Here is a 26,820-nt window from a genome sequence, read left to right as displayed (position 1 = left end):
ATTTCCAATTGCCATAGAGATAGCGATGAGTTCAGTGGGAAGTTGCCGCTCCAGGTATTTCAGATGGAAGGATTAAAGGCTTTTTGAGGTAGGATTATTAAAACTAGTTTTTCCTGCTTGTCCATTGAAACTTTTCTACAGCTTTCAAACACATTTAGCAACCTGAGTGAAAAGCATTTCAGAAAGACTAAGGTTCCTCCCTAAAAACAGCCTGCTTAACACAGTGCTTAACGGCTTGAGCTCTGAAGCCTGCCGCTTCACCTCAGTTCTCAGTTCCAGCTCTGCCACTCGCTAGCTGTACTCCTTTGCTGAGCCTCAGTTTCCCCATTGGGTTAACAGAAATAGAAACAGCATCTCCCTCCCAGGGCTGCGTGAGAAGGGAATGTATATAAAGTGCTTGGTTCTGCTTGACTCACACTAAGTATTTATCTCCACTTCCAGTGGAAAGATGTGGCTTCCGGTTAGCTCCTGAAGTAGTTAATAAACTGATTGGGAAAATTATATCATGTTTAATGTAAGAACAACATGGAGTAAATACAATGCCAATTTCTTCTTTGACCAGAGAAAAATTTATTCTTGAGATTCAAATCAGTTAAAGGGGGTAAGGCTGAAGTGGCCCAAGACATCCTGCAGACTTGGGGAGAGGGAGAAGAGAAGCCACTGAAGTCAAGTGAGAGACCCCGCTTTCCAGGGCACGCGGTACCACACCCGCAGTCCTGGCCATACTCCTGACAGCATTGTGCCGTGCCACGCCAGGCGCCTCAGCACAACATGCGCACGCACTCCTCCACACCAAGGTGGGGCAGGTCCTCACACGACCTGCTCTTACAGCAAGTATCCTTTCTTTGCAGCTCTTATCACAGCTAAATTCTGTAATTATTTGATCAATGTGGATTTTTTTATTCCCAGAGTCTAACACAGCACACATGGCACATAAGTTGTAAAATATGTGCTGGATGAATGAATGCATGGACTGGCCTCTGAGAATTCCTCAGAGTGGTCAGAGCCAAAAACAGGAGACCCGACAAAGGTAGCAGAAGAAATCCATACATGCCCAGGTACTGCCAACAGTTAAGGTGACAGATGAAGACAGTATATGCTATATGCTATCTTTTGGGTATAGGGGAAAAAAATAAGAATATATATATTTGTACTTGTTAGGTTTTGTTTAAAAACTCTTGAGACATGTAAGAAACTAGTGAGTGATTATAGGGGGAGAAGGGCATGGAGGTACGAGTGAGATTTCTTAATGAATGTCTTTTTGTATCATTCCAGAAAGAGTTTCAAATTTTATTGGAGATAACATAAATCTCCAATAAGATGCTCTCCAGATGTCTTCCAGGAATATAATTAAGTGCTCAATAAACATTTGCTAAATAAATGGTCAGCATGATCATATGAAGAATGTTAAATTTAAGAAAAAGCCATCATGTTGATAATTGAGCATATTGTGTACAAACTAGATGTGGACATATATCTTTTTAAGGCTCCTGCCTTAAAGAGGCTCTTGCAAACTCTTTATTTAACTTTCATTGAAAGTATAGATTCCTAACTCAATAGAAAGACAGCAGTGACAGTAATTATCACACAGGAGAAATCAACGAATCGCCAAAAGTTCTAGTTTTTCAAGCCCCACATCATGACCACCTTGGTCTCATTCTCTTGTTCCCTACGGAATTCCATGAACTGGTTTGGTTCACTGAATCGTATCACTGGGGCCAGTCCTTTCCTGCCGTCCGTGCAAATCCAGAACTGATCTGTGGCTCACAATATTTCAGTCATCTATAAAAGTATCTGGAAACTAGACATTTTTCGCCAGACTCTGGGACGTACCATTTCTTTCTTAAGGGATATAGTGAGTCCTGGTATTCATCCCCAAAACGATCCTTAAGTGTAAAAAAGTGCACTCTGTGCCTTTCTTAGAAATAGAACCTTTAAGGTTAAATAAAAGGAGAAAAAAATCCCTTCCTGAACTCATCACTGCCAGACACATCAGCCACACAAGAAATGACAAGACCTGCGATTCACATGACAGAGAACATGAGACTTTAAAACCACACCACTGAATGAAAGAAAAGGGTGGGGACTTTCTACACAGCGCTCCTCGGCCCATGGGACACAGACATGACCTCCCTCCTGAACTGGACCCCCGCCACCTTTGCAAAGGCCACTGGCCAGGTCTCTTAGACACTGGATTTCAGCTCTGCATCATCCTGCCCCGGGGATCCCTTCTCTTTAAGCTCTTTGTCACGGTCTGGGGAAACACTCCGACTTTCTATGGTGGTGATGGCATCTGAGTCCAATCTTCTTCTTTTCTTCAGTTGGTGCAAATGGGATTTGGATTTTCTATGTGCTGAAACAAAACAAAACAAAATAACTCATTAGGATTTTCTAGAACTCATCCTAGGAGCATATAAAGTTAACCATGAAATCCTTTTTTTTTCACAATAACAGGATCAACACATGCATCGGTATAGCTGCTTAGCATTTTTAAGGGAAGAATAAGTTACAGGGCCAGCGAGCTAGCCAACTACAGTGAGCTACCATGTATCAAGTGCACCCTGCGAGGTGCTTTCCCTCACTAATCCTCCCCAGAAGCCCGCCGACAGTACTATGCCGCTCATTTTACAGAGGAGGAAACTGAGTTCACAGAGGTAAGCCCGCCGACAGTACTATGCCGCTCATTTTACAGAGGAGGAAACTGAGTTCACAGAGGTCTTACATTTTGTCCAAGATCACACAGCAGATAAGCTCCTCAGCTTACCTATAGCTCCAAAAAAAGACCTAATTTTCCAGAATCAGGATTCTTAATTCCAATTTTCAGCATGGGGCTTCCTATTACAGACACATTTCAACTTACATGACTAAAAACGTTACAAATCCAAGTCCTGTCTGTATTGCAGGACAGAGACGCTGTCCGGCCACCCAGAGATGCCCCCCCCTACTTCTTCCCTGCTCTCACGGGTGGTCCCCTCCTCGTCCGACACCCCTCTGCCTGAGTCAGGTAAGCCATTTGAATGACTAACCCACAAGGCTCACATTCTCCACGCACACAATGCTCTGGACAGACAACAAGAAACATTCTTCTCTGACGATCCCTTCTTAGGGTCCATAGAAGCAATAAAGCTACTGTTGCCTGAGACTGATTTCTGACCTCTCATCCCAAAGACAGTTCCCACCCTCTGACTAACTCAAACAGCCTGTTCTTTTTCAAGGAAATCTTATTTGGAACACCTAAAGAAATAGACAATTCGATTCAATTCTTTCATACATATTTAAAACATCATTTTTAAGGACTTAGAAGCAAAAATAAGTAAGGAAGAGGTTAGAAGTCAAAAACAGTTTACTTTGGCAAAAAGGTCAGCTTTGTTCTCCAGCTAGAGCCTGAGCTATGGCAGCAGGAGACAGGAGCAAGAACTTGACAGATGGCACTATAGAAGGTTTCCACAAGCTGAGCTCAGACAGGCTCACAAATGTTGCTTCTCTAAGGCTTTCCCTGAAGGACATTCGACAAATTGAACCACTAAGTTTCCTTTAGAAAAAACAATCAGACACTCTCTTTCTCTTCCCCTTTCATCATTATAAACCAACCACAATCGAGGCTTCTTCTGCTGCTTGGGCAATCACAGCCATCTCCAGTCTCTGACAATGGAGTTCATTTTGCCAGAATTTCCAGTTAATAGAACTCATCATTCTATTGGTTGGTATGGGGAGAAAAATCTACTTCTGTGAGAACCCATGCAAAGCAGTACTCTGAACAGGAGGATTCTAGCTGCTGGGTAACTACAGGCCCTACTGTGCCTAAAAGGAGTGAGTTTCTAAATACAATATAAATTCAAGGCTTGGAGGCTAAGGCCCTTTGGGAGTTGATTAGATGACTATAGAAATCGGACAGTGCAGTGTGACTCTGTGGCAGAGGCAAATCCAGGCTCTAAAACAGAGACAGAGCCTTCCGACAGGGCCGACGCTAAGGTGGTCAGAAGCATCTTACAAAGAAGGTATTACCCTTAACCACCTTTGCTTCCACACAGGTTCCCTTAACACTTCTCATCAGTTTTAGCAACTACCAGCATTTCAACGTATTACCTTAAAAGTTACTGACTTTTTCTGAAGAGACACCACTTCTGAAGAATGTACTCAAGAAGAGTAACTGCACTTCTTTCTCCCTCCCAGCTATCTCTGCTTTTTTGGTTTCTTGGGTGAGTTGCCTGGCTTCTCTTACAATCCTACTTCCCCTCACTGAGGTCTGAACATGAAAGGCCAAGGAATTCCTATAAGGCAGGATCATGAAAGTCAAAGGAGCTCTGGAAAGTTACCTATAGACCTCTCAGTATAAAATATCTACTCCAGCTAAAGCTAGAGGGCATATGATTTTCCTTTGAAATTCAGAATACAGAGATAAATAACTCAATTTGGGAAGGCATCCATGAAATTTGAGTGTAGATTCTCAGAGGAATCTGGTCCTCCCTTTATAAATAAACAGACGCCAGCTTCAACCTAGCAAAGACCTTAAATTTCATGAAATCAATGTGACCCACCCTTACAGATATCTCTGTGTCCTTCCCCAGACTCTACCTGCCCATTCGCGGTCCCCAATGATGATTCGATCACAGAGGTCACACATGTGATAACTTCTCTTGTTCTCAGTTTCATTGCACGGTATTTTTACTGGAGTAGCAGCAGGCTCATGGCCCTGAAAGAACAAGGGATAGATGGGAGAGAAGCATTCAATTCAAAGAGATTTGGATATCATTGATATTAAGGAGAGTGGGATTTTTTCAAGATTCCTTTTTCTCATCCCAGGGAACAGGTGGGCTGTGAGCAGATTTTAGCAACAACCTTTCCGAATGTAGAAGATGCAGCCTCTAGGGATCTAAAAGCAGCCAGCCCTTCTGCTCTATTCCATGGAAAAGGCTTGATTTCCCACATAACTAAGGAAAGCTGTCTGAAAACCAGACAATAGATAGCACCATGACTAATAATCACCTGGATGAAGCTTTGCACGATTTCAAGAGCAGGTTCAAGAACAGACTTCTCCCACTTTGAGACATCAGATACTTCTAATCCATATACTGGGAGAGCACCAGGACCAGGTCCTAATGATGACAAAGAAAAGTTACGAGCGGTCAGCCCCCAAGACCTAATCTATTCTGCTCCCAGGACTCCAAAAATCAAGGGAAACAGATAGGGGCTAAAGGAATAATAAACATTCTGACCATGCCACTCATTCTAACCAGAAACATGAACCAAACAGCTACATAAAATCCAAGAAAGACCAAGAAAGTTGACTGGTCTGCAGCCAACAAGTCTAGCTGTGTAACCCAGAGTCTCGGGAGTGGGACCTTCCAAATCAGTCAGGAAAAAAATAAAGAGTAGCAGCTATAGTGACCACTGTGTGAGCTACAATATAGAAAGCACACCATAGGAGGAAACAAAGTACTTCTGAATGGAGATGGGACTGGAGAGTATAGCTATAGGCACCTCATCCACCTGAGCCAACCATGTTCAGTCTCTGCTGTAGCTTCCTCAGTCTGTGGACACACTAAACTGCCTTTCACAGCTAGGGTAAGTCAGTCGTATAAAGGCAAAGAGCACTGCCCCATAGACAAAAACATCAAAGTCCTCAGGATGCCAACGGCTGGCAGGTGCCGGCCTTTCGATTGTGCCAACCACGAATAAGATTCTTCTTAAACTGGACTGGGCTACACCTGCCACCACACGGAAAGGTGAGACTGGGAGGGTGCAGGCAGCATCCACAGCACACCTGGCCTTGCCTAAGCTCTGCACCTGTTTGCAGGCCACTCTATATTTTCCTTTCCCCTCTAAGTCCTTTGTTGGGCTTCTGTGCCCTGTCTAAGCACCTTTCAACAAGTTCTCGGCTCCCAGCTGCTATTCCTGGCTTGAATCCAAGGCCAAGCTGGGGTGGGGAAGTCCCTCTGGCTTCTTGCCAGAACCATATCCCAGCAGACCAGCTCTGGCCAATCACACACGGCTCTTGATTTCCAGGGCAGCTGTGCCTTTCACTCTAGCACCAGGACTGTGCCGGCACACACATGAATGAGGAATGAGCATATGATGCTCTGTGCCACCAACCCCTCCTCCTCAGAGATGGGGGAGTTATTGTGGCTTTACCACAGGAGGAAGTTCCAAATCATTACAAAAAACATCTTTTGTTACAAATTGTTAGCCCTGGGGAAAAGAGAAGCTGCGTGAACTTCAATTTCAGCTAACTCAGACTTCTATCTATCAGGATATGCAGAGAAAGCAGAGTAAGTAAAATAAGGTATAAAGAGCCTGTCGGTGCCAGAACAACACTGCAGAGCTCTGGGAGAGAGAACTTCCCAGAGAGAGCTCTGGGAGAGAGAACTTCAGTCAACAATGTGACTCAAGGTGTTTGTGCTCAGAGGCGCTAAGGGGCATGGGTGGAGGCCTCGCTGACTGTATCCCTAACTGAAAGCAGAAATAAAAGTTCAACAGGATGATTCAGAACCATATTTTAAGTGTCCCCAAGATAAAATTGGGGTTCTACTTATGCTTAATCTCCTTTTAGCTCATAAATACACAATTTCTTACCCAAGGCCAATATTAACGCTGTCTAGCTACAGTTATAGCTAAAGGAAACAAGAAAAGTGGTAGAAAGCAGAGTGTGGACTTCAGAGTCAGGCCTGCATTCAGCACTCTACTGCTCATTAACTAGGGGATTTAGGGCAAGTTATTTAACCTCTCTAAGCCTCCATTTCCTTATCTGCAAAAAGAAGAATAACACCTACCTTGAAGGCTCAATAATTTATGTACAACACCAAATTTAGTGCCAAGGACACAGTGCAGGGTCAAATGAATGAGCTTTTCCTTCCCCTTTCCTTAAAGTGCTGTTCAACTAAAATTAAGTTGACGCAGTCTGAAGCACCACGTATCTGAACCCAAAGGTGCTGCTGGGGGAATGGGTGGTTTTGTCTTTCTTTACTGCACATCTGGCCTAAGAGCCACCTTAATCAGGAGAGCCTCCCTACCAAAACTGGATTGCTCTTCAGGTACAAAACTGGAAGCTAAAATTAACCCTCAGCACCAACTCTGCTAAGGTGTTGCTATTTTGCTTTTACCTGTTTGCAGCCAGCATGCATTTGTTCAAGGCATAAGCTGACTCCTCACTGGAAAGATTTACTTTGTTTTCTGAGATATCACAAGAAAATATCCCTGGACAATCATTTATGCAACAGGCCCTCCCTCCAGATCAGGTCCCCAATCTTAGAACAGGTTCAGAGGGCTAGCCCGGTGGCGCAGATGGTTGGAGCACTGTGCTCCTAACAACGAGGTCGCCAGTTCGATTCCCACATGGACCAGTGCGCTGCGCCCTCTACAGCTGAGATTGTGAACAACACCTCTCTCTGGAACTGGGCTGCTGTGAGTAGCTGGAGGTTGGCATGTGCTGCCCTGGGCTACCGTCTGCTGCCATGGGCTTCCGTCTGCTGCCATGAGCAGCCGATGGCCAGCGTGAGTGGCTGGCAGCCAGCAAGAGCTGCCATGTGCTGCCGTGTGCTGTCATGGGCTACCGTGTGCTGCCATGAGTGGCCGATGGCCAGCATGAATGGCCAGCAGCCAGTGAGAGCTGCCGTGAGCTGCTGTCAGCAGCTGACGGGCGACTGGTACCCGCCTATCGCAGGGCTCATAACACCAGCATGAGCCAGGGAGCTGTGTCCTACACAACTGGACTGAGAAACAATGGCCACTCCCAGAGTGGGGGGAGGAGGCGGAAGAAAGGGGGAAAAAAACCCAAAAAAACAGGTTCAGAAACTAAAGTTCATTTTCTGGATGAGCTAAGAACATCTATATTCTATTGAAAACAGACCCAGGGGATAAGGAAAAACATGAGACTTACTGCTCAAAAACCGGTTTTTAACCCATCGGTTTTGCTTCCGGGCATATCTCTTAGTCACTTGTTTCAGAGCCTCAATACCTGAAAGATAATGTAACATAAGACCCTCGGAGTATTTCTCATCCTGCCAAAAGACCCACCCAGCCTAGAAGAAGAGAAAATTAGCCACAGCAGCACACTTGGTAGACAAAAATCTGAATTCTGAGCTGAAGGCCATTTGGGACTCATGTAGCCTTAGCTCTTTCTCAGACCATATCAGCAAGGTACTTTGTCACCCAAGGATGTCCACGGCTAGGTTAGATGGAGGAATTCACACCTTTCTTTAGGAGCTGGTTACTTGTCTCTGGCGTGCATTTTCCCTCCGTGATCAGGTACTCGTGAAATTCCTTGAAGCCAATTGACTGGAAGATACCATGTTGATAGTCCTGGCTGGGAACAGGAGATCATCAGCGATGATCCATTGCATCTGAGAGCTAGCAAGGCCCTTGGAGATGATCTCGCTGAGCCGCTTCATCCCTTCCATGAGGAAAGTGAGATCCTTAGCAGTTAATTGCTTCTCTAAAATCCTTCCTCTACCACCCCCCATAAACTCCCAGGTACTTCCCTTGAAAATTAACTCCTGGGAATGTTTGACAGATTAGAAAATTGCAACTGTAACAAGTACACCACACCTCCTTCCAACAAGCCTTGCCAACGCCAAAGACAAAGACAAAGGCTAACAAACAAGTACATCCAGAGCCAGTTTTATGTGTATGGTCTTTTGACCATAAGCAAGGCACGGAGTAGGTCAAAGCAGTAATAGTCAAATCCTCACCTGTTTTCTGTAACTTTCTTCTGATTATAGCGTCTGTGAAAATCTCTTAGTTCATCCAAGAGCCCAGCAGCAAGCATGTCATCCACCCTCTTATCCAAGCGCTCATCTAGAACTTGAATCAAATTAGCCCATCACCAGCAAGCCTGCTGTAGGTGTGTACTATACACTTACATGATGAACAGGTAGGCTGCCACAAAGAGAATTTGTCCACATGGGAGAAAGTTCAGAGTCCAAGGATTATATAATTCACATTATATTTAGTCACACTTAAGACTCTGCAACTCCAATAAAAACAACCAGAATGAAACACACATCTTTTTATTAAAGACAAAGCATACAATTACAGCTATTAGGAGGGACAAATATTTTATTCTCATATGGAATGTATTAATATATCCACTGTTTATTTTAGAGGCAGCTGAGAGCCCACTGGTTTACGTTTCTTATTTTTTTCCATTGTATTTGTTACTCTGTGTTATTTCACATTTAAGAACAATCTGGGTAGGAAGAGGAACTTGAGTCCAAAGCCATCCTAAGTCTATCGTGAACACTGAGCCATTCAGATGTGGTGGTCAAACACAGCTTTATTATAGACCAAATACCATTCTTTTATGCTGCATTGTAGGACATGCTTTATTTACAAATATTTCATTATTAAAACATCACTTTTCTATACACTTATAACTGAGATTAACAACAAATTTTCATCATTTCAGTTATGCTCTTCTACCTGTCGGCCACTGCTACTTCTTGGCTTGCAATGATACTAACCTTTTTTTTCTCTCTTCCTAAAAATTGCATTTATTGAGGGTTCACGATGTGTCAGGCACGTTCTGAGCACTTTGTATGTATTATTAACTCATCTAATCCTCAACAAAACTATGAGGTATGTACTATCATTATCTCCATCTTACAGAAGAGAAAATTGGGGCACAGAAAGATAAATTAACTTGCCTTAAAACTCACATAGCCAGAAGATGGTGGATCAGGAATTTGAATCCAGACAGACTGGCTCAGAGAATGTGCTTTTAATAACTACATTACACTGCCTGTTCTCATAATAATCTCATCTTTCCAGACTTAGCTCACAGGTTACCTTTACAACAAATTGGTCCCTGACTCCCCCCCACCCCAGAGAATGCTCATCATCTCTTCTCTGTGGCCCCACTTTCTAGCTCAGCATTTATCACAATGTAGTATCTATCTCAATATTTGTTGCCCTACTAGACTGGGAGCTTAAGAGCAGGCACTGTCTCACATTCATCTCTGAAATCCAAGTATTACACGGAATACTTGATACTTCATTGAATGCTTCCTATATGTTTCCGGGATAAAGAAAGTACTACCATCACAGGGAAATACCACCATCAGGCTAGCTAGCTAACTGTCATACCTACTTCTCAGGCCTACTGCTTCTAGAATAATCAGTGATTCAGCTTCCAGCCAACCCAGGGAGTCAGACCTCTTCCACAGGAGCCTTCCCTCTCTTTCTCCTTTGGATCTTCCCTGGATGGCAGTCCCTTTTCCACCCCACCCATCAAACTTATCCCACCCTTGGTATCTCATCCTAGTGCCAGGGCTACCCTTACTCCCTTTCCAGATGTACACTCAGGAGAATGGCATTTGCCTTACTAAGTCAATGAATAGTGGTAACAAAAGTAAAATTAATAGCTAATACTTATTTAGTGCTTACTATGAGCCACTCATGGGTCTAAGAATTTTATACATAGTAATGTATAAGCTCTATGTCGGAGGGACTATAGGACATCAAAGGGCATTTACCTGTCTGGTCAGCATGAAGCCAGAGGAGGCAAGGGTTAGGGAACTTCAGAGGGCCTCCAAGAGGACCACCACCTTCCTCTGCATGTTGACGCTGAAGAAATTCACTATGAGTGATTCCCGTTTCTTCAAACACTTGCAAGCTCCTAAGTCATTTGGGGGGTAGGAGGGAGCACACCCATAAAACCTATTAGGAACTATTAATTCTCAAGTGAAACAAAGAGAGAGTCTATTTATTATAGAACATCTCGTTCTCATTCTCACTGCATAGCCCCTGAAGACATGAAAGTCCAGGGTTACTACAATTCTATAGCTACTCAGAAAAGGGTCCTAAAGAAAAATCTAGATAAAGCAAGAAACAATACTATTCTTCTAAACACAAATAAATTATTCTGAAATCAGTTAAGCAGATTCAGAAACAACAGGTTTCTTATACACAAACAGAATGGGACTCACTTTCAGGTAAGCAGTAAAAGAGCTTGTTTGGGACACTTTGTTACAAGCCAACAAGTCCAGTCTCGCCAGAATGCCTTTCCCACAGTACAAAAGTATGTTGTATATCGAGCTCATCAACTTTCTTTTTAAATATGTCTAAAATTAATGAAGAATGCTTCTGACTAATTCGGTACTCTACTAGCACAAAGATCACTGCAGAAAGAACTCACATACTTACCCTTGAGCTACCATCCATTCTGTCAGTATCTATTATGCTATGCAGCACTAGGTAATTTAACTCCCAAATCTATACTCTAGCACTCTGGGTGATTGCAACTTATCAGCTTGAAAGTGATCTTTCCCTTCCTGACCCAATTCTACTTCCTGAAACCCTAACACAATTGTAGAGACCCCTTTTCATTCCGTATCACTGGTCATTCAAAGGGGACCAGTAAGGCAAAAATGTATAGTAATAGATATCGCACTTACCTGGATGTTAGAATATAGGTTCAAACTAAAAGATGAAAAAAGTCCTCTAAACCTCTCTAAAAGAGACACTCTAGAGCTCTAGCTTAGAACCTATTGACTCTTACGAAGACACAATTCTCAATTCATTACTAGTTTAGAAGTAGCAAAATGAGAGGTGGTAAGAAAGAACTGATTAATAAAAAGAGAGGATAATAAAGACCAAGCTCTAGAATCATATCATAAAACAATATAAAAAGGAATGCTCATCATAATGTTCTTGAGTTTTCCCAAAAAAATCTTTGAAATATTTCTATTAAAATGTTTAAATAAAATGTTTGGATACTGAAAAATATAAACTTCATTTATCTAGAAGATGCACTATCACCAGGGTAATATTGCCCTCAAGGGGATATTTATATATTAATATCTGGCAAAAAACCCCAGATATTACAGGGCATGTGGACCTCCAAACGGCAACCAAACCCCTCCAAAATAATCTTATTCTTCAGTATTCAAATTTCATGAAGCACGGAAGGACGGGGGAGGCACAATTTGAAAAAAAAATTTCTAAAAAGGCTTCTGGGCAGGGTGGGGGGGCAATAATGAAAAAGGAGTTAAGAAACATAATCTAGAACATTCATTGGAGTGGAACACTTCATAATCCCTACAATACCAGATTTTGCTGTAATATTTCATCTGTACAACCATCCATATAGTAGATAACTTCATTAGATCCTCTGCCAGATATGGTACCACTCCCAACACTGAAGAAAAATACACGTAACACATGAGGCTGCAATTTCAAAACCTAAGAAAACATGACCTTATGAGTTCATTCTCTCTCTTCAAGAAAATCTCCATGTGTAAAGGTGAGCTGATCTATGACACCATTTAGAAAATCTACCTCCCACCGGGAAAAGCTGCTGGGGTAGAACTCAGCATTGCACAATCAATTATGAAACTCGAATCACAATGTAAACCGACTGCATGCCAGAAAAAATTTATATGAAAACTGTTATACAAGCAAAGATCAAATAGAAAATGAAGCAACATTACATAGGCCCTAGGGAAAAACTATATTGTATTACGCATTTTAAATGTAGTTACAACGTAGGGTGTAACTACTTACTGAGGGAGTTTGGCTGAGGCAGTAACTCAGGGCCTCCTAACCTGCTGAACTAGAACACATCAGTAGAACACACAACCACTATGACCAAACCTCTCTCTCATCACCCAGCACAATGAAGAACTGACTGCCCTAACTCTAAAGGAACCCGCGGTCAGCGGGCCCACACTTCCTTACCTGGCCACTTTGCGCTTGTCATGGGGGTGCAGCTTGGCAGCCATTTCTGGGTCCACCTCACTTAGGCGTTTGTGGAGTGCATGACCATCCTCCTTTTCAAGCTCTGCTTTCCGGTCAATCACTTTCTCAGTGCCCATCTCCTGGGGCTATTAAATGAAGGTTTAGAAGCAAATTTAATTCAACAATTCAACAAACACTGAGACAGTGTATGCGCTAGGCACTTGGCTCACTGTTAGAATACAGAACAGAGATGAACCAGGTCTTGCCATACAGTGAGAGACAAATCATAAACAGAAAATTACAATATACCATGGGAGTGCTATGAGGCCATAGCAAAGAGGAAGGAGGACTGACTCCCTGGGGAAATCCTCAGGTAGCCAGCTTCCCTGTCAGAAGTACAAACAAGTCCCAGGGCTAACACGTCTACATTACTAACACATGAAGAGTCTACAGTCTTCCCAACAAGTGTGACCAAAGTGGATCAGAATGGCCAGCACATTCTAGTTGGCAAGGTCCCACGCTATGCAACTGCATCTCTGTAAGAAAGGTTAATGTAGGACATCTCCCTGACACACAGATTGTCACAGTCAGGAAATGCTGAATCAGAATGATGTACTGTTAATTTACATGCACATGCTAATTAACCCACAGAGGAGCACTTTTCCCACAGACAGCCCCTGCCCTTAGCACTGCCTGAAGCAGCACACTTCACACAGGGAGGTGGCATTTGCTTCAGAATATTAAGTAGGAAAATTACAGTTGCTGAGTATAAGAAATAGGGAAGAGTCAACCTTCCTCCCACTAAAATTAGCTGGCAAGAAAGAAGAACCCATTTCCTCAGTGAGTTACAAGTGAACTAAACATACCTTCGCACTAACAAGAACTTTCCAGAGCAGAGATTCAATGTAGTAATTGGTTCCTCCCACGACAATAGGAATTTTATCTCGGGCAAATATATCTTCAATGTGAATATTAAGAAAGACATCACAATATTTAATATCAAGAAGAGAATACTGACTGACTTGGAAAGGAAGGTATTAACAAGAAACCACATTCATTTGTCTGCAGAGCAGAGGAGAAAGGGTAGAAACCAAGGTGAACTGAAACTAGTCTTCCATTTTTCCCATTAGTTCTCAGAACCATTTCCTTCAGTTCTGGAGAGATTTGCATAAACCAGAGATAGGTGCATAATTTTAATTCCTTCCAGCTCCAGAACTTTCTAGGTATTGCTGCTAAAATTCAAAGCTTGCTTAGAATTCCAAATCAGCTAAATAAGCATAAGCCCAAACACTCTCACAGAACCAAGGGTCAGCTGCTCAGAAAGCCACCAAGTTGATGTACATTGTGTGACTTTGCCTTCTAAGGCAAAATACAAGCTGATTTCTCTAAGCCGTGGTTTTTGGACTCAGCCTTCACCATTATGTGGTAGCAGTGCCCATTACAGCCACTTGAGACTCCACCAGATAAACTGAGAAGCACTGGTTCTAAAGACAAATAGATTTCAATTATCAGCTCCAATTCTAGGCCTTGTTAGTGAACCTGTCTGAGCTTCAGTTTTCTCACCAGTAAAATCCTCATGAATTCTTATGAGCATTAAATGTGACAATGCAAATAAATCCCAACCACAATGCCTGAAATATTTTTTTCAACTGAGTAATTAAGCACTCAATTTACTTTAGTCACTATTGTTTTTATATCTCTGCTACTTTGAGTTCTTCTCTTTAGAATCTCTGTTGAACAGATAATTATCTGCTTTAAGAAGGGCTCTGCTTCTGAGTATAATTGATAAAAAGAGACTTTCAACCCAAACAAAGACTCATTTACATACTTCTTCCCCTTGCCAGCCAGGCTGTGGGCACAGACATAGATGACCTCTTTTCTATCAGAAGCCCACTAACCCTTCAAGAGGTTGGGATGGAAAGATGTTAGTTAGCAATTAAGGATCATATAGAAGAAATGCTATGCTTTTGTTTTTTAAAAAAGAGAAACAAATTCTATATCCCCCTTTAAATGAAGTACAGGGAGCATACCATTGCACAATAATTGTAATAAAACTTCAAATATATGATTACCAAAAGACAAGGGAACAAGGAAAATAAAAGGTTAAGAACGGTGAGCTATCAGAAGGGGAGAGAGTGGAAAAGGGGGAGCTAAATGGGATAGAAAAGATTTGTTGGGAAAAAGTTTAACTTGTTTGCCCAAGCCATGAAACAACTGTGATCCTGGGCAAAACCCTTCTCTTCTCTGGGCATCAGTGTCTAGTACCTTTACCTGTCAAATCAAGGTTGATTGGATACTTCTTAAGGTACTTCCAGTTTTGACATTCTGATTGTGTAGGTTCTTACCTAAATTTATTAAATCTCCAGGCCTGGAAATGATCTGATTAAGTCATCCCCTGTTGTGGCCCTTTGAAAATTTTAATTAGCTCTCCATTTTCTATCAGTTCTTTCTGAACAACTGAAGTGTCTTATAGCAATAACGTACATTTGGTGATATATTTTAATTTGCAAAGGGCTTTCATATACATTATCTAATCTGGTACAACTGACTCGTAAAGCAGGTAGGGCAAGAATTATTATCTGCATTTTAATCTCTGCCCATTTGATAGGCAAAAAAATATGATCTCATTATTTTGATTTGCATGGCCCTGATGAACAGCAAGGGCAAACCCTTCTTCATGTTTATCACCATTTCTATTCCTTGCTTTGTGAATTACTACTCATGACCTTTATTTTTTGTATTGACTCAACAGCGTTCTTCATATATTAAGTATATTAACCATCTGCCTTTCCTATGTTACAAGTATTTCCCCCTGGTTTGGAGTTTGTTTTTTAATTTTGTTTATAGTGGGCTGTTTTCCTTTTTTGTTATAAAATATTCAGTATATATACAAGAACACTGTAACATATGTAAATTATGAGGCCGAATAATAAAACAAATACTCATGAACCCAATGTAAGAAAAGGATTAATTCCCTTGAAGTTTCTGTGCATTCATTTCCATCCCAACTTCCCCTGTCTCTGAGGGAACCACTATCTTGAATTATTTTGAGGTTTTTTTGTTTTTCATCATTCCCTTGCTTTTCTTTACACTATTATTGATGTGTATCTACCCTTAGAGAATATATTAATATGTAATATTAATAATTAATATATAACAATATTTTAATATATGGTTAGTTTTGCTTATTTTTTAACCTTTCTAATTGGTACGCATATATATGTATCCTATCATTTCCAAAATTTTGTTGTTTGAGATTTTCCCACATTAAAAGCTGCAATTTATTCATTTTCACTGCTGAAAAAGTACTTAACTTACATGAATAAAGCAAATTTTATACATTCTTCTGTAAGTAGGAATTTCAGTGTTTATATGTTTTTGCTGTTAGAGCAATTCTGTTATGGAATGGTATCTACCACTTGTCTCCTGATATACTTGTGACAAGGTTTCTCTAGGGTAGATACCTAAGAGTTCTGGTTGATATACATTCTTGCCAATACAAATTCTTAAGTCTTACATATTCAACTCTAGCTATGTTCCTTTAAGAACAAAAATGACTGTTATGGGCATACATGGTGGTGACTGTTTCACAATAATGTGAATGTATTTAATATCACCAAATTTGTACAATTAAAAATGGTTAAGATGGTCAACTATAATCAAATATATATATATATAGTCATGGGAGGTGGTGTACAGCATAGGGAATAGAGTCAACAGAATTGTAATAGCTACCGTGTTTTCCCGAAAATAAGACCTAACCGGAAAACTAGCCCTAGCATGATTTTTCAGGATGACATCCTCTGAACATAAGCCCTAATGCGTCTTTTGGAGCAAAAATTAATATAAGACCCAGTCTTACTTTTGGGGAAACACGGTATATACAATATTAGAGGGGTGGTAAATTGGGGGTGAGAGGTTATCACTTTGTGAGGAGTATAAATGTCTAACTATTACATTATTTTGTACACCTGGAACTAATTAAAAAAATGGTTAAGATGCTAAATTTTATGTTATGTATTTCAACACAAAAAAGAAAAAAACTGAATTTAAAAAACTCCATAAAAAATTTAAAGAATCTACAAAAACCATTCCCTACTCTAAAATCACATAACTACTCAATTATATATTATCCCATTTGTTTTAAAGTTTCATTAAAAATATATATATTTAACTCTGAAATCTGAATTTGTCATATATAATGAAGACCTGATTTTATTACTGTCTCAGGAATAATTATTAAGTATTGCATTATCTCTCCATTGTTTTGCCACCTTGATAAGCTAAATACATGTCTATTTAAATTAGTATCTGAGTTTTCTATTCTGTACCATCTGTTTGTCTAGTATTATATGACTTCCATGCTTTTGTAATTATGAATTTTCAATATGTTCTAATATCTGGCAGTCCAGATATTAAAGACAGTCTAGACATTAAGATACAAGAACAGTCCTCCTTATACTGCTCATCTTTCAAGCATTTCTTGTTGATACCCAGAACTAGTTTCTTCCAGTCCCCTGCTCCCAACAATCCCTTTGAAATTCTAACTGGAACTCCATTATATTAATTTTGTATCCCCATTTAAAGGGTAGAAAACTGAAGCTCAGTGGGGTAAATGCTTTACCCAATAAAATTCACATGATCGAACAGGTGGTTCTAAAACTGGAACACAGATTTTCTGGTTCCTAAATCAAGGTTCTCTCCACTACAACAGTGTTTCTCAATTTTCAACGTGCCGATGAATCACTCGGGACTCCTGTTAAATGCAGGTTCTGATTCAGTAGGTCTGGAGTGAGGCCCAAATTCAGCCTGGCTAACAAACTCCCAAGGGATGCTGATGCTGCAGGCGGAGAAGACTGAGTAGGAAGGACACCGTATCTTTCAATCCACAGAGTGCTGCTGGGGATTCTACCTATTGGTAGTTAGGTCTTGGGTGGTCCTGCTTAGAAGAAACTGTCACTAGAAAGGAAACGTCTTTCTTGGCGTGGGCTGCCTTGCCCCTACCAAGCACAGTGGCTCTTTCCTAAGGATATCAGAGCAGTTGCCTTGTTCCTGAAGTCCACCACTGTGTAATTTGTCACAAGAGGATCCACAAAGCTGATCATGTGGTGCTGGCACATTCTTTGCTCTTGGGCAGAAACCTTGTTGGTGATGATGTCTAGGCCTTCATAAACCTAAGGGAAAAAGAAAATCAGCATGAGAAAGTCAGCTGCCTCCAGAAAATGCACACCTGATGGGTGGAACTGGCGATCTGTTCCTCCCTCCAGCCAAATACTTGACTGTCCCAAAGCACCAGAGTAGATGTGATCTAACTAGGGCGCAGCCATATCCACAGAACCCAAGATAAAGGAAGCGGAAGAATACAGAACACTGGCTTTCTTATCAAATATGGGTTTTCCCTATTATCCGAAAGTAGAGCGTTCCTATAAAACCTTTCACAGGGTTGACCCGGTGGCTCAGGCAGTTGGTGCTCTGTGCTCCTAACTCCAGGGGCTGCCGGTTCAATTCCCCCATGGGCCAGTGGGCTCTCAACCACAAGGTTGCCGGTTCGATTCCTCGAGTCCCACAAGGGATGGTGGACAGCGCCCCCTGCAACTAAGATTGAACACGGCACCTTCAGCTGAGCTGCTGCTGAGCTCCCAGATGGCTCAGTTGGTTGGAGCGTGTCCTCTCAACCACAAGGTTGCCGGTTTCGGCTCCCACGAGGGATGGTGGGCTGTGCCCTGCAACTGGCAGCGGTGGCTAGACTTGGAGCTGAGCTGTGCCCTCCACAAGTAGGACTGAAAGGACAACTTGGGGCTGAATGGCGCCCTCCACAACTGAGATTGGGGGGGGGGGGGTGGCGGCTTGGCTTGGAAAGGAGTCCTGGAAGTACACACTGTTCCCCAATAAGGTCCTGTTCCCCTTCCCCAATGGAATCTTAAAAAAAAAAAAAAAAAAGCTATGATGGCTTGATGCTGAGATGATGAGTGTAGTTCCCAGGGAAGGAGCTTGGCACTGCCTCTGTAACAACTTGCTATAAAACAAACCCTGAATGCTATTTTCACATTTCACCTTTTTTCATAAAAGCAAAAATTCTCACTGGATTTCTTTTGGTTAGCAAAAAATAATATAGGTTTCCCCTGCTATCCAAAAGAAGAACGAAATGGTGTAAAGTGAAGAAACATTTTAAATTATCATTGATTTAAAAGTCTCTTAATTAATTCAAAATCCTCTGCAGATTTTTTGGTTAGAAAAAAAAATACTAATGTACGAGGTGTGATCAAAAACTATGGTGAATGTTTAAATTTTAAAAAAATGTATTACAGTAAAAGACACATTGTTTTAATCCCCCTTAAAATACTCCCCCACTCTTCGAACACACTTATCCCATCGTTCTTTCCACTTTCTGAAGCAGTTCTAGAAGTCCTCTCTCATGAGTGTCTTTAATTGCACTGTCGTGGCTGCCTCGATGTCCTGAATCATTTTGACTTTGGGGAAGAGCCAGAAGTTGCGCGGTGCCAGATCCGGTGAGTAAGGTGGATGAGGACACACCGTAATATTTTCATTGGACAGAAATTGACATATACCAGAGCAATGTGTGACACGGAGCATTGTCATGATGGAGGATGATTGACGGCACACTTTAAAACACACCTTCGCTCAACCGTAGCTCACACCTGACTGACTGCACCGACCAAATTGAAACTTGTCACACAGTTACTAAGGTTCCACACGCCGCTTCCCGTATTGGAGATCCCCGTCTTTCCATTGGATGGCACTCGGCAGCAGCATTCATCATATATTTTGATTACACCTCGTGTGTCTTTCATAAAAGCACAGAGGCTTTAACATATTTTCAAAAAGCGAGGATACTTGTAGTGGCTATTAGCTCAGACTCAAAGATTAAAATTAGTTCCTAAATGAGAACTAATTCCACAAGATTAACCAGAGGTTCTTTGGCCTGAACTTTAAGCATATAAAAATGGTTAGGTTTTATTCTACTTATCAGAAGTCTTCAGAAAGGTAATGTTTTGCATTGCTCATAGTTCTACTTCAAATGCTTAACATATTTCTTAGATTTAAATGGCTCTGAATGGTTTAGAATTTGTATTAGATTGGCTCCATCTGTGGAGAAATGGCCTATCTACAAGAATATATACAAAACACACGGTCAACTATACTGTAATAAATAAATAAATAAATAAATAAATAAATAAATAAATAAATAAATAAATAAACACACACACACACACACACACACACACACACTTTGAAATCAGAACCCCTAATACTGCTGTCCTCTGGTGGAAACATTGTGCTCTACCCAAATCACTGCTTCAGGGGGTCAGCATATACAGTCTAAGTACTCAAAGGCAATATCCTGTCTGTAAGCTCTTGATCTGCCAATTCCACTAAAAAGTTCAAGTGTACTTTTTCTAAATGCAAGGTCTCAGATGAAGATCAATCTGAAAATACTACTTTGAAAGTAGGGATAAATGCTTTGAGATTAAATGTTCTCTCTGTAATCACTGATTCTACAGGGAGCATTGAATGAACAAATAATAAGTTCCATGGAGCCCACAAAGATGCTAAAAGCATTTTTTATCTTACATTTCCCTTTACTTATATGGGTGTCAAGTAAGTACAGTGCAGTATAATGGTTAGGAGGAAGGACCCTGGCGCCAGGCTGCCTCAGATCAATTCCTAGCCCTGCCACTCACTAGTTATTTGTACTTGGAGTAGTCAATTACCAACCTCTCTATGCCTCAATCCCTCATCAGCAAAATGAAGATGATAATATCTATCTCACAGGGTTGCTGTGTGGATTGAATGAGTTAATACATGGAAAGCACTTAGTTTTTGCCTGGCACACTGTAAATGCTGCCCAAGTGTCATTATGTCACTACTACCAATGCTACTGTCACAACACAGGGAGAATGGGAAATAATTTTAGTGTCACTATTCATCATTCTGAAGCCTCTGTGCTCTTAGCTATTGAGGTTATTTACCCAACAAGGATATAAGCTATCTTCAAGTAAAAGAAAACTATTAATTAGTAAAACAGTGCACAGAAAAAATATAGTCATACAGAAAGAACCAGCTCTGCCTTTAATTCATTTAATCTGCGCCTGACAACAGACTTGGATTCTTCCACGTGAATACTGATGGCATCTTAACTCATAGGGTGTTCTCTTCTGTCTATCTTGAACAATACTTCCTCCTTTTGTTATAAAGTGCCATAGAGTACTCTGTATACTGGGGTCTTCCGTGCAAATGAAAACAACCAAAGGGGAAAAGGAGGTAATAAGTGCATGTTCCTCTCCCTCTCTTCCCACAGCCTGCAGTTGGCTCTGTTGTCGCTTCGAGTTCCAAATTACCCAATGTTAAAGAATTCATATAGCAATGACTCACTTTTGCCAGAACATTTCTGAACTCTGTACATGGATCCTCATTTTTAACACTGAGATTAATGTTAAGGAAACGCACAGTTGCAAATGTACAATTACCACCTCCTACCTCCAAAAAATCCAAAATGTATAAACATCTCTACCAGCACGTTCTATAGGTATTTTCAGTTTTTGATAGTTTATTGAATTGTACAGTTATGAATTATGCATGTTATGGTGTACATTATTAATCAAATAAAATCACTGCACAGCCAAAAAGAAAAACACAGCAATGTTTTACATATTTGCACTAAGAATAAATATGTAAACAAACCAAAAAACCAATCAATTTTGTAAATGTCACATTTGGTCTATAAAGATACTCACATTGTAAATGTCACAATTGGGCTTATAATTTTATTACTTCCCTAGAAAAGATTCTTCTAACAGAATAGTTAGGTTTGTAGCTTATTGCCTTACATTTCACATCTTTTCCAGTTTTAATTATAGTTTCTCTACCTATAGAACAATCAGACCTGGGTGCTAGGAAGAGCGAGAAGGCTCTGTGTTATCTGCTAAAGAAAGCATGTCACTCTGTTCCATTTTCCATTCTCCCAGAGGATACCTGAGACCTGTGTAGATAGAAATGACTGGATAAAATGCTTCTTTCTGCACAAATCAGATTTTGACAATATTAAGGGAATTCTGGCCTCTTTGTGAGGCCTGATAACTGAAATACTCTGAAAAATTACAGGTTTAACCTACTTAGCCTACTTTGCTGAGATAACTGATGTATCTCAGCAAACATGTGCTGAGAGCCTACTATGTGCCAGGTACTCCACAGATGTTAGGCATGCAAAGAAGATTAAGAAAGGGTCCCTCAAGGAGGCCAGGCTAGTAAGAGATACAGATAGAAATAACTACTATAAAGAGATAAGTGATATGAAAGTTTATAAGACAAATATTAAAGTTTCACTGTACGACCTTCTCTAAATATAACCCCTAAACATTTAATGTTCTAGGTATCTAACCAGGTACTATAAGGACATACGCCTCTTTGACCTTTATTGAGAGTTTATTTCCAGACTAAAAAAATTTGGGCAAAGGCCAGAAGGCTGAAATAACCTGTCCTCTCCAAACCAAAAGAGCTGAGTGCTCAGAGAAGCTAATGACAGTGAGGGAAATCTTCAAGAGACCCAGCAGAGGAAACCCAGCAGAATCTAGAGTTGTGGTGAACCAGAAGCGAATCTATCTACCAGGGGACTTTTGGCAATGTCTGGAAACATTTTTGGCTGTCACAACTGCAGGGGTGGGGGTGTTGCTGGCACCCAGTGGGTAGAGGCTAGAGATGCTGCTGAACATTCTACAATGCACTGGACACATCCCTGCCCTCAACACAAAGAATTACCTGGCCCCAAATTGTCAACAGTCCGGAAGGTGAGAAACCCTGATCTCAAGAAACGTCACTGTGGAGAAACTCTCCCAAATCTTTAAGTGTACAGCAAAGATGCCACTCATTAAGGCTCCAACCCTGTGGGGCTGTCATGCTGCAGGGTGGTGGTAATGAGTGTGCCAATCAGCAGTACCCTGGGCACTAGGCAGATCATGAAGCTCTGTCTGGGTGCTGGCTGGCTCGGTGCCCCAACACCGCTGTCTACAAACAAGAGGAAACGCTGCCCCCCTAGTTTGGTCCTTCTCTCCAAGTTATCTTCTCCTTTCATTTCCTTCCCACTCCAAATTAGATCCTGAAATCCTTCATCACTTTCTTCCCACTATGGGTTATACCTGCCTTGAAAACCACAAGCTTGGATTACGGATCAATACAACCACCCACCTTATCTGCTGCTGCCCTCTCCCGCCACCCATCCCACCAACTCTAGGGACACCTCACTCCCTGAGATCACCAATGAACCTGACTGCTAAACATAACAGTTTTCTACTCAGCTCTCAAAACACATAATGGAAAAAGCCCCAATCTGGCACTACCGTGTTTCCCCGAAAATAAGACCTAGCCAGACCGTCAGCTCTAATGCGTATTTTGGAGCAAAAATTAATATAAAACCCAGTATTATATTATTTATATTACATTATATTGTATTATACCCGGTCTTATATAAGACCCAGCCTTATATTAAAATATTAAAAATATTATATTATTTTAATATAAGGCTGGTCTTGTATTAATTTTTGCTCCAAAAGACCAGGAGAGCTGATGATCTGGATAGGCCTTATTTTCAGGGAAACACGGTACTGCGCTCTCCCTCCTTCATAAATCACTCTCCTTTGGGGCTTCCATGGCACCAGTCTCTCTAGCTTTTCTTCTCTGTCCTCAAGGAGGCCAGGCTAGTAAGAGACACAGATAGAAATAACTGGCCTTTCCTCAGTTTCCTTTACTGAGGCCAGCCACTGATCTATCAGCAATGTCTGTCGTGGGAACGATATTGAAAAATGGCAGTTTTTATGGCATTGGCCTGCCATTTCTATACTACAAACTTTCTCTGATTGACACTCATGGCTTCCATAACCATGTCTGTGCTGGTAACTCCCAAGACCCATGCCTGCAATCTACTCCTCTCTCATAAAGCCAGACCTGGATACGTAACCGCCTAGTGGACATTTCCATCATCAATGCGGGGCATATAATATAGTGAAGTAGGTAACAGTCGGGACTCTGGATTTAAGTCCTGGCTCTACCACTTACTGGTTATGTAACCTTGCACAAGTTATTTAATCTCTCTATGCCTCAGATTTCTTATTTATATAAAGTGAGGATAATTTTTTTAAAATTTTATTGGGGAATATTGGGGAACAGTGTGTCTCTCCAGGGCCCATCAGCTCCAAGTCGTTGTCCTTCAAGCTAGTTGTGGGGGGGCGCAGCTCAACTCCAAGTCAGTCACCGTTTTCAATCTTTAGTTGCAGAGGGCGCAATTCCATGCGGGAATTGAACAGGCAGCCTTGTTGTTGAGAGCTCGCGTTCTGACCAACTGAGCCATCCGGCCGCCCCTAAAGTGAGGATAATCTTAAATCTAACCTCAAAGGGTTAACTGTGATAAGTAAATAACTAATACATGCGAAACCTATGAAACAGGGCCTGTCTATAGGAAGCAGTGAGTAAATGTTAGCAAGCTAGCGTTATCAGCGTTTTCATCATCATCACCATCACTCCAAACAGGCACCTGAAACCTGTGATGTCCAAAAGGGAATTCCTTATCTTCCCAGCCATACTTGAATGAACTACCTAGATAATCAAACCAAAAATCTTGAAGTGATCCTAATATCTGTCTGTCTCTCTCTCCCTCCCACACTTCCAATCTGTCTCAACTTCTAACCATACTAGTCCCTAGAATTCTCTCAAAGCTCACCACCATCACTACATTCCCATGCCATTACATCAACTGAAGGCTTCATGATTTCTTAACTAGACTCTTCCATCAGCTTCCTCATGGATCTTCCTACCTTTAGGGTATGACCCCTCCAATATATGTCCACACTGCAGCTAGTGATATTTCTAAAGTGAAAGTCGGATCTTATCCAGCCCCAAACTCTTTAGCATTACGTCCTAATGAAAGCCTGCCTCGATTTCCCTCCCCGGTCCTCCTCATCTGTGCTCCCACAGTCCCCTATATTTACCTCTATCACAGAACTTATTGTACATAACTTGAAAAGATTTCTATCTCCCCCACTAGACTACAAGCTCTGAAGGAGAAATTGTGCATCTTCTCTCTAGCTCCAGCACCTAGCACGGTGCCTAATACTTGGAATATACTTCATAAATACTGGGTGTCTGAGGTACCGATTGCTAGATCCTACACTAAGAATTTCATACCCTATGAAGTTATGCTGCGCCCATTTTACCAATGAGGATAGAAGATGAGACACATTAGGTAACCTGCCCAAAGTCACACAGTTAGTTAGTGGCACAGGCAAACTTGGAACCCGGTCTTCTGACTTCACAATCAGTGTTCTTTTTCCACCATGTTGTTGATCTTTGTTCTGTACAAATAAGCTTTTTGACTTTGGGAAGTCAGCTTTCTCTCCTGAAACCTCAAGTTCCTCACATCTAACTAACATCCCTTCTAATTCTAGCAGTCCAAGCTTCACAGAAAAATGTTTTAGCATAGGAGAGTGAAAGAAAAAAAAAATTTTTTTTAAGAATGTTGGCACTCACCAGAAAGTTGATTTTCTTTTTAAATTTATTGGGGTGACAATTATTAGTGAAATTACATAGATTTCAGGTGTACAATTCTGTATTACAACATCTATAAACCCCATTGTGTGTTCACCACCCAGAGTCAGTTCTCCTTCCATCACCATATATTTGATGATTTTCTTTTGTGATGAAAAGAAATTGAATTTGAGTTTGATTATTCAACGGAGATGTTGAAGAGTAGGGAAAAGGTCAGTCTCTTGGCTAACTTTTCTTTAATAAAAGGATGACTTTTTAAAAAATTTTACATGTTACTAGGTTAGAAAGAATAAATTACCTGTAGGAACATCATGGCAGGCAACTACACCTTTCAGCTTTGTTTGGCAGAAATTCATCTGCAGATTTGCTGAATAAATCAGACAGGTATTAATATGCTTGGTAAGGGGAAAACTTGTACCTGACCTATTCAGTCAGTCTGGTGAGAGGAGTGGTTTCATAGCTCAGTGGTTTCATAGGAGTGGAACTCATAGCTCAGATCATGACTTTTATTCTTCCTATGCCTAGCTCTATTTAAGGGAAAAGGGACAACAATCGTTAATAGAAGGCTATGCTTCTCAAACGGAAAAATACATGTACAGGATGCATTCTTCCAGAGTATCAATCTTACTAAGTGGTAGAAAGAATTTGAAACATTTTCGCATCTAAATAAATATAGGCAGATTAGGGCAGAGAATGCAAAATTGGCACATACTTTTAAGTTAAAACATGAGAAACTTTATAATGAAGAACCTTTGCATTGGCTGCTTAGGAGTCCAAAGCATGGATATAAGGAAATTCAGAAATCGTCCACCTAGTCCAATCACTGGAAATTGCATACTTGGAATACTGAGGCTCAGAGAGCGCCCCTGCCCATATAACTGGCTGGTAGTAGAGACAGGACTACAGCCGATGCTCTGCCTGTAACACAACCCAAACTGTTGCTGCCGCCTCCTTTCAGGAGAATTTTTATCCCTATTTGACTCTGGTCTACTGGCTTACTTACTTAATTCCTACTAAGGTGAAATAAAGTTCCAGAAACGGAGAAGACAGCTAGCTTAACATACACTGATCCCCTTGAAGGTTCTCAAGAGTAAGTGTTACAGAAAGACAGAAATACAGACACAGACAACGCCATGTGACTGTAATGCTGAGATTGAAACAAAAGCGTTCTTTTGAGAAAATAAAATTAATAAAGGTTCCATTCTGTGGCCATCTTTACAGCCTCGTGATTGCCTAATTTTGATGGTGTCAAGGATATTCTATCTTAGGATACCTGTGATAGAATATAATAGCCAAGGTGCTCCATTACTTGGAGGTGTACATCTAAGTTAGGGAAAGCAATAGCGTACAATGAAGGCGGGATGCCTGGGTTCAAATTCTGACCCTACTACCCAGCTGTAGCCTTCATTTGACAGGTTATTTATCTAATTTTTCTTTGCCTCAAATTTTCTCATCTACAAAACAGAAGTAATAGCACCTATACTCCTCACTGGGTTAGTCTGATGATTACTTAATATATGTAAAATGTTTAGAATAGTGCCAGGCAAATAGTAAGCATTATATAAGTGCTTGATGTCATTTATATTTAATTGA

The 26,820-nt window shown here is 41.1% G+C and overlaps 1 protein-coding gene across 1 annotated transcript in view; it reads right to left on the bottom strand.

Annotated features, from left to right (window-relative positions):
- Positions 1-556: 556 nt before the first annotated feature.
- The window catches only part of TRIT1 (tRNA isopentenyltransferase 1), a 39,474-nt gene continuing 13,210 nt past the window's right edge, over positions 557-26,820 (bottom strand). The window contains exons 2-11 of the mRNA XM_081057323.1: positions 17,706-17,846; positions 13,539-13,637; positions 12,673-12,818; positions 10,470-10,612; positions 8,688-8,799; positions 8,190-8,302; positions 7,877-7,954; positions 4,987-5,096; positions 4,576-4,693; positions 557-2,353 (exon numbers count right to left, since the gene is read on the bottom strand). Of these exons, the coding sequence (XP_080913449.1) occupies positions 2,184-2,353; positions 4,576-4,693; positions 4,987-5,096; positions 7,877-7,954; positions 8,190-8,302; positions 8,688-8,799; positions 10,470-10,612; positions 12,673-12,818; positions 13,539-13,637; positions 17,706-17,846 (1,230 nt within the window). The 3' untranslated portion in view covers positions 557-2,183. The remainder of the gene's footprint in view (positions 2,354-4,575; positions 4,694-4,986; positions 5,097-7,876; positions 7,955-8,189; positions 8,303-8,687; positions 8,800-10,469; positions 10,613-12,672; positions 12,819-13,538; positions 13,638-17,705; positions 17,847-26,820) is intronic.

Source organism: Rhinolophus hipposideros (genome assembly GCF_964194185.1).
Source record: "Rhinolophus hipposideros genome assembly, chromosome: 8".
Taxonomy (NCBI): Eukaryota; Metazoa; Chordata; class Mammalia; order Chiroptera; family Rhinolophidae; genus Rhinolophus; species Rhinolophus hipposideros.
Note: the sequence above shows the minus strand (reverse complement) of the source record. Positions and strands in the feature narration are given on the sequence as shown.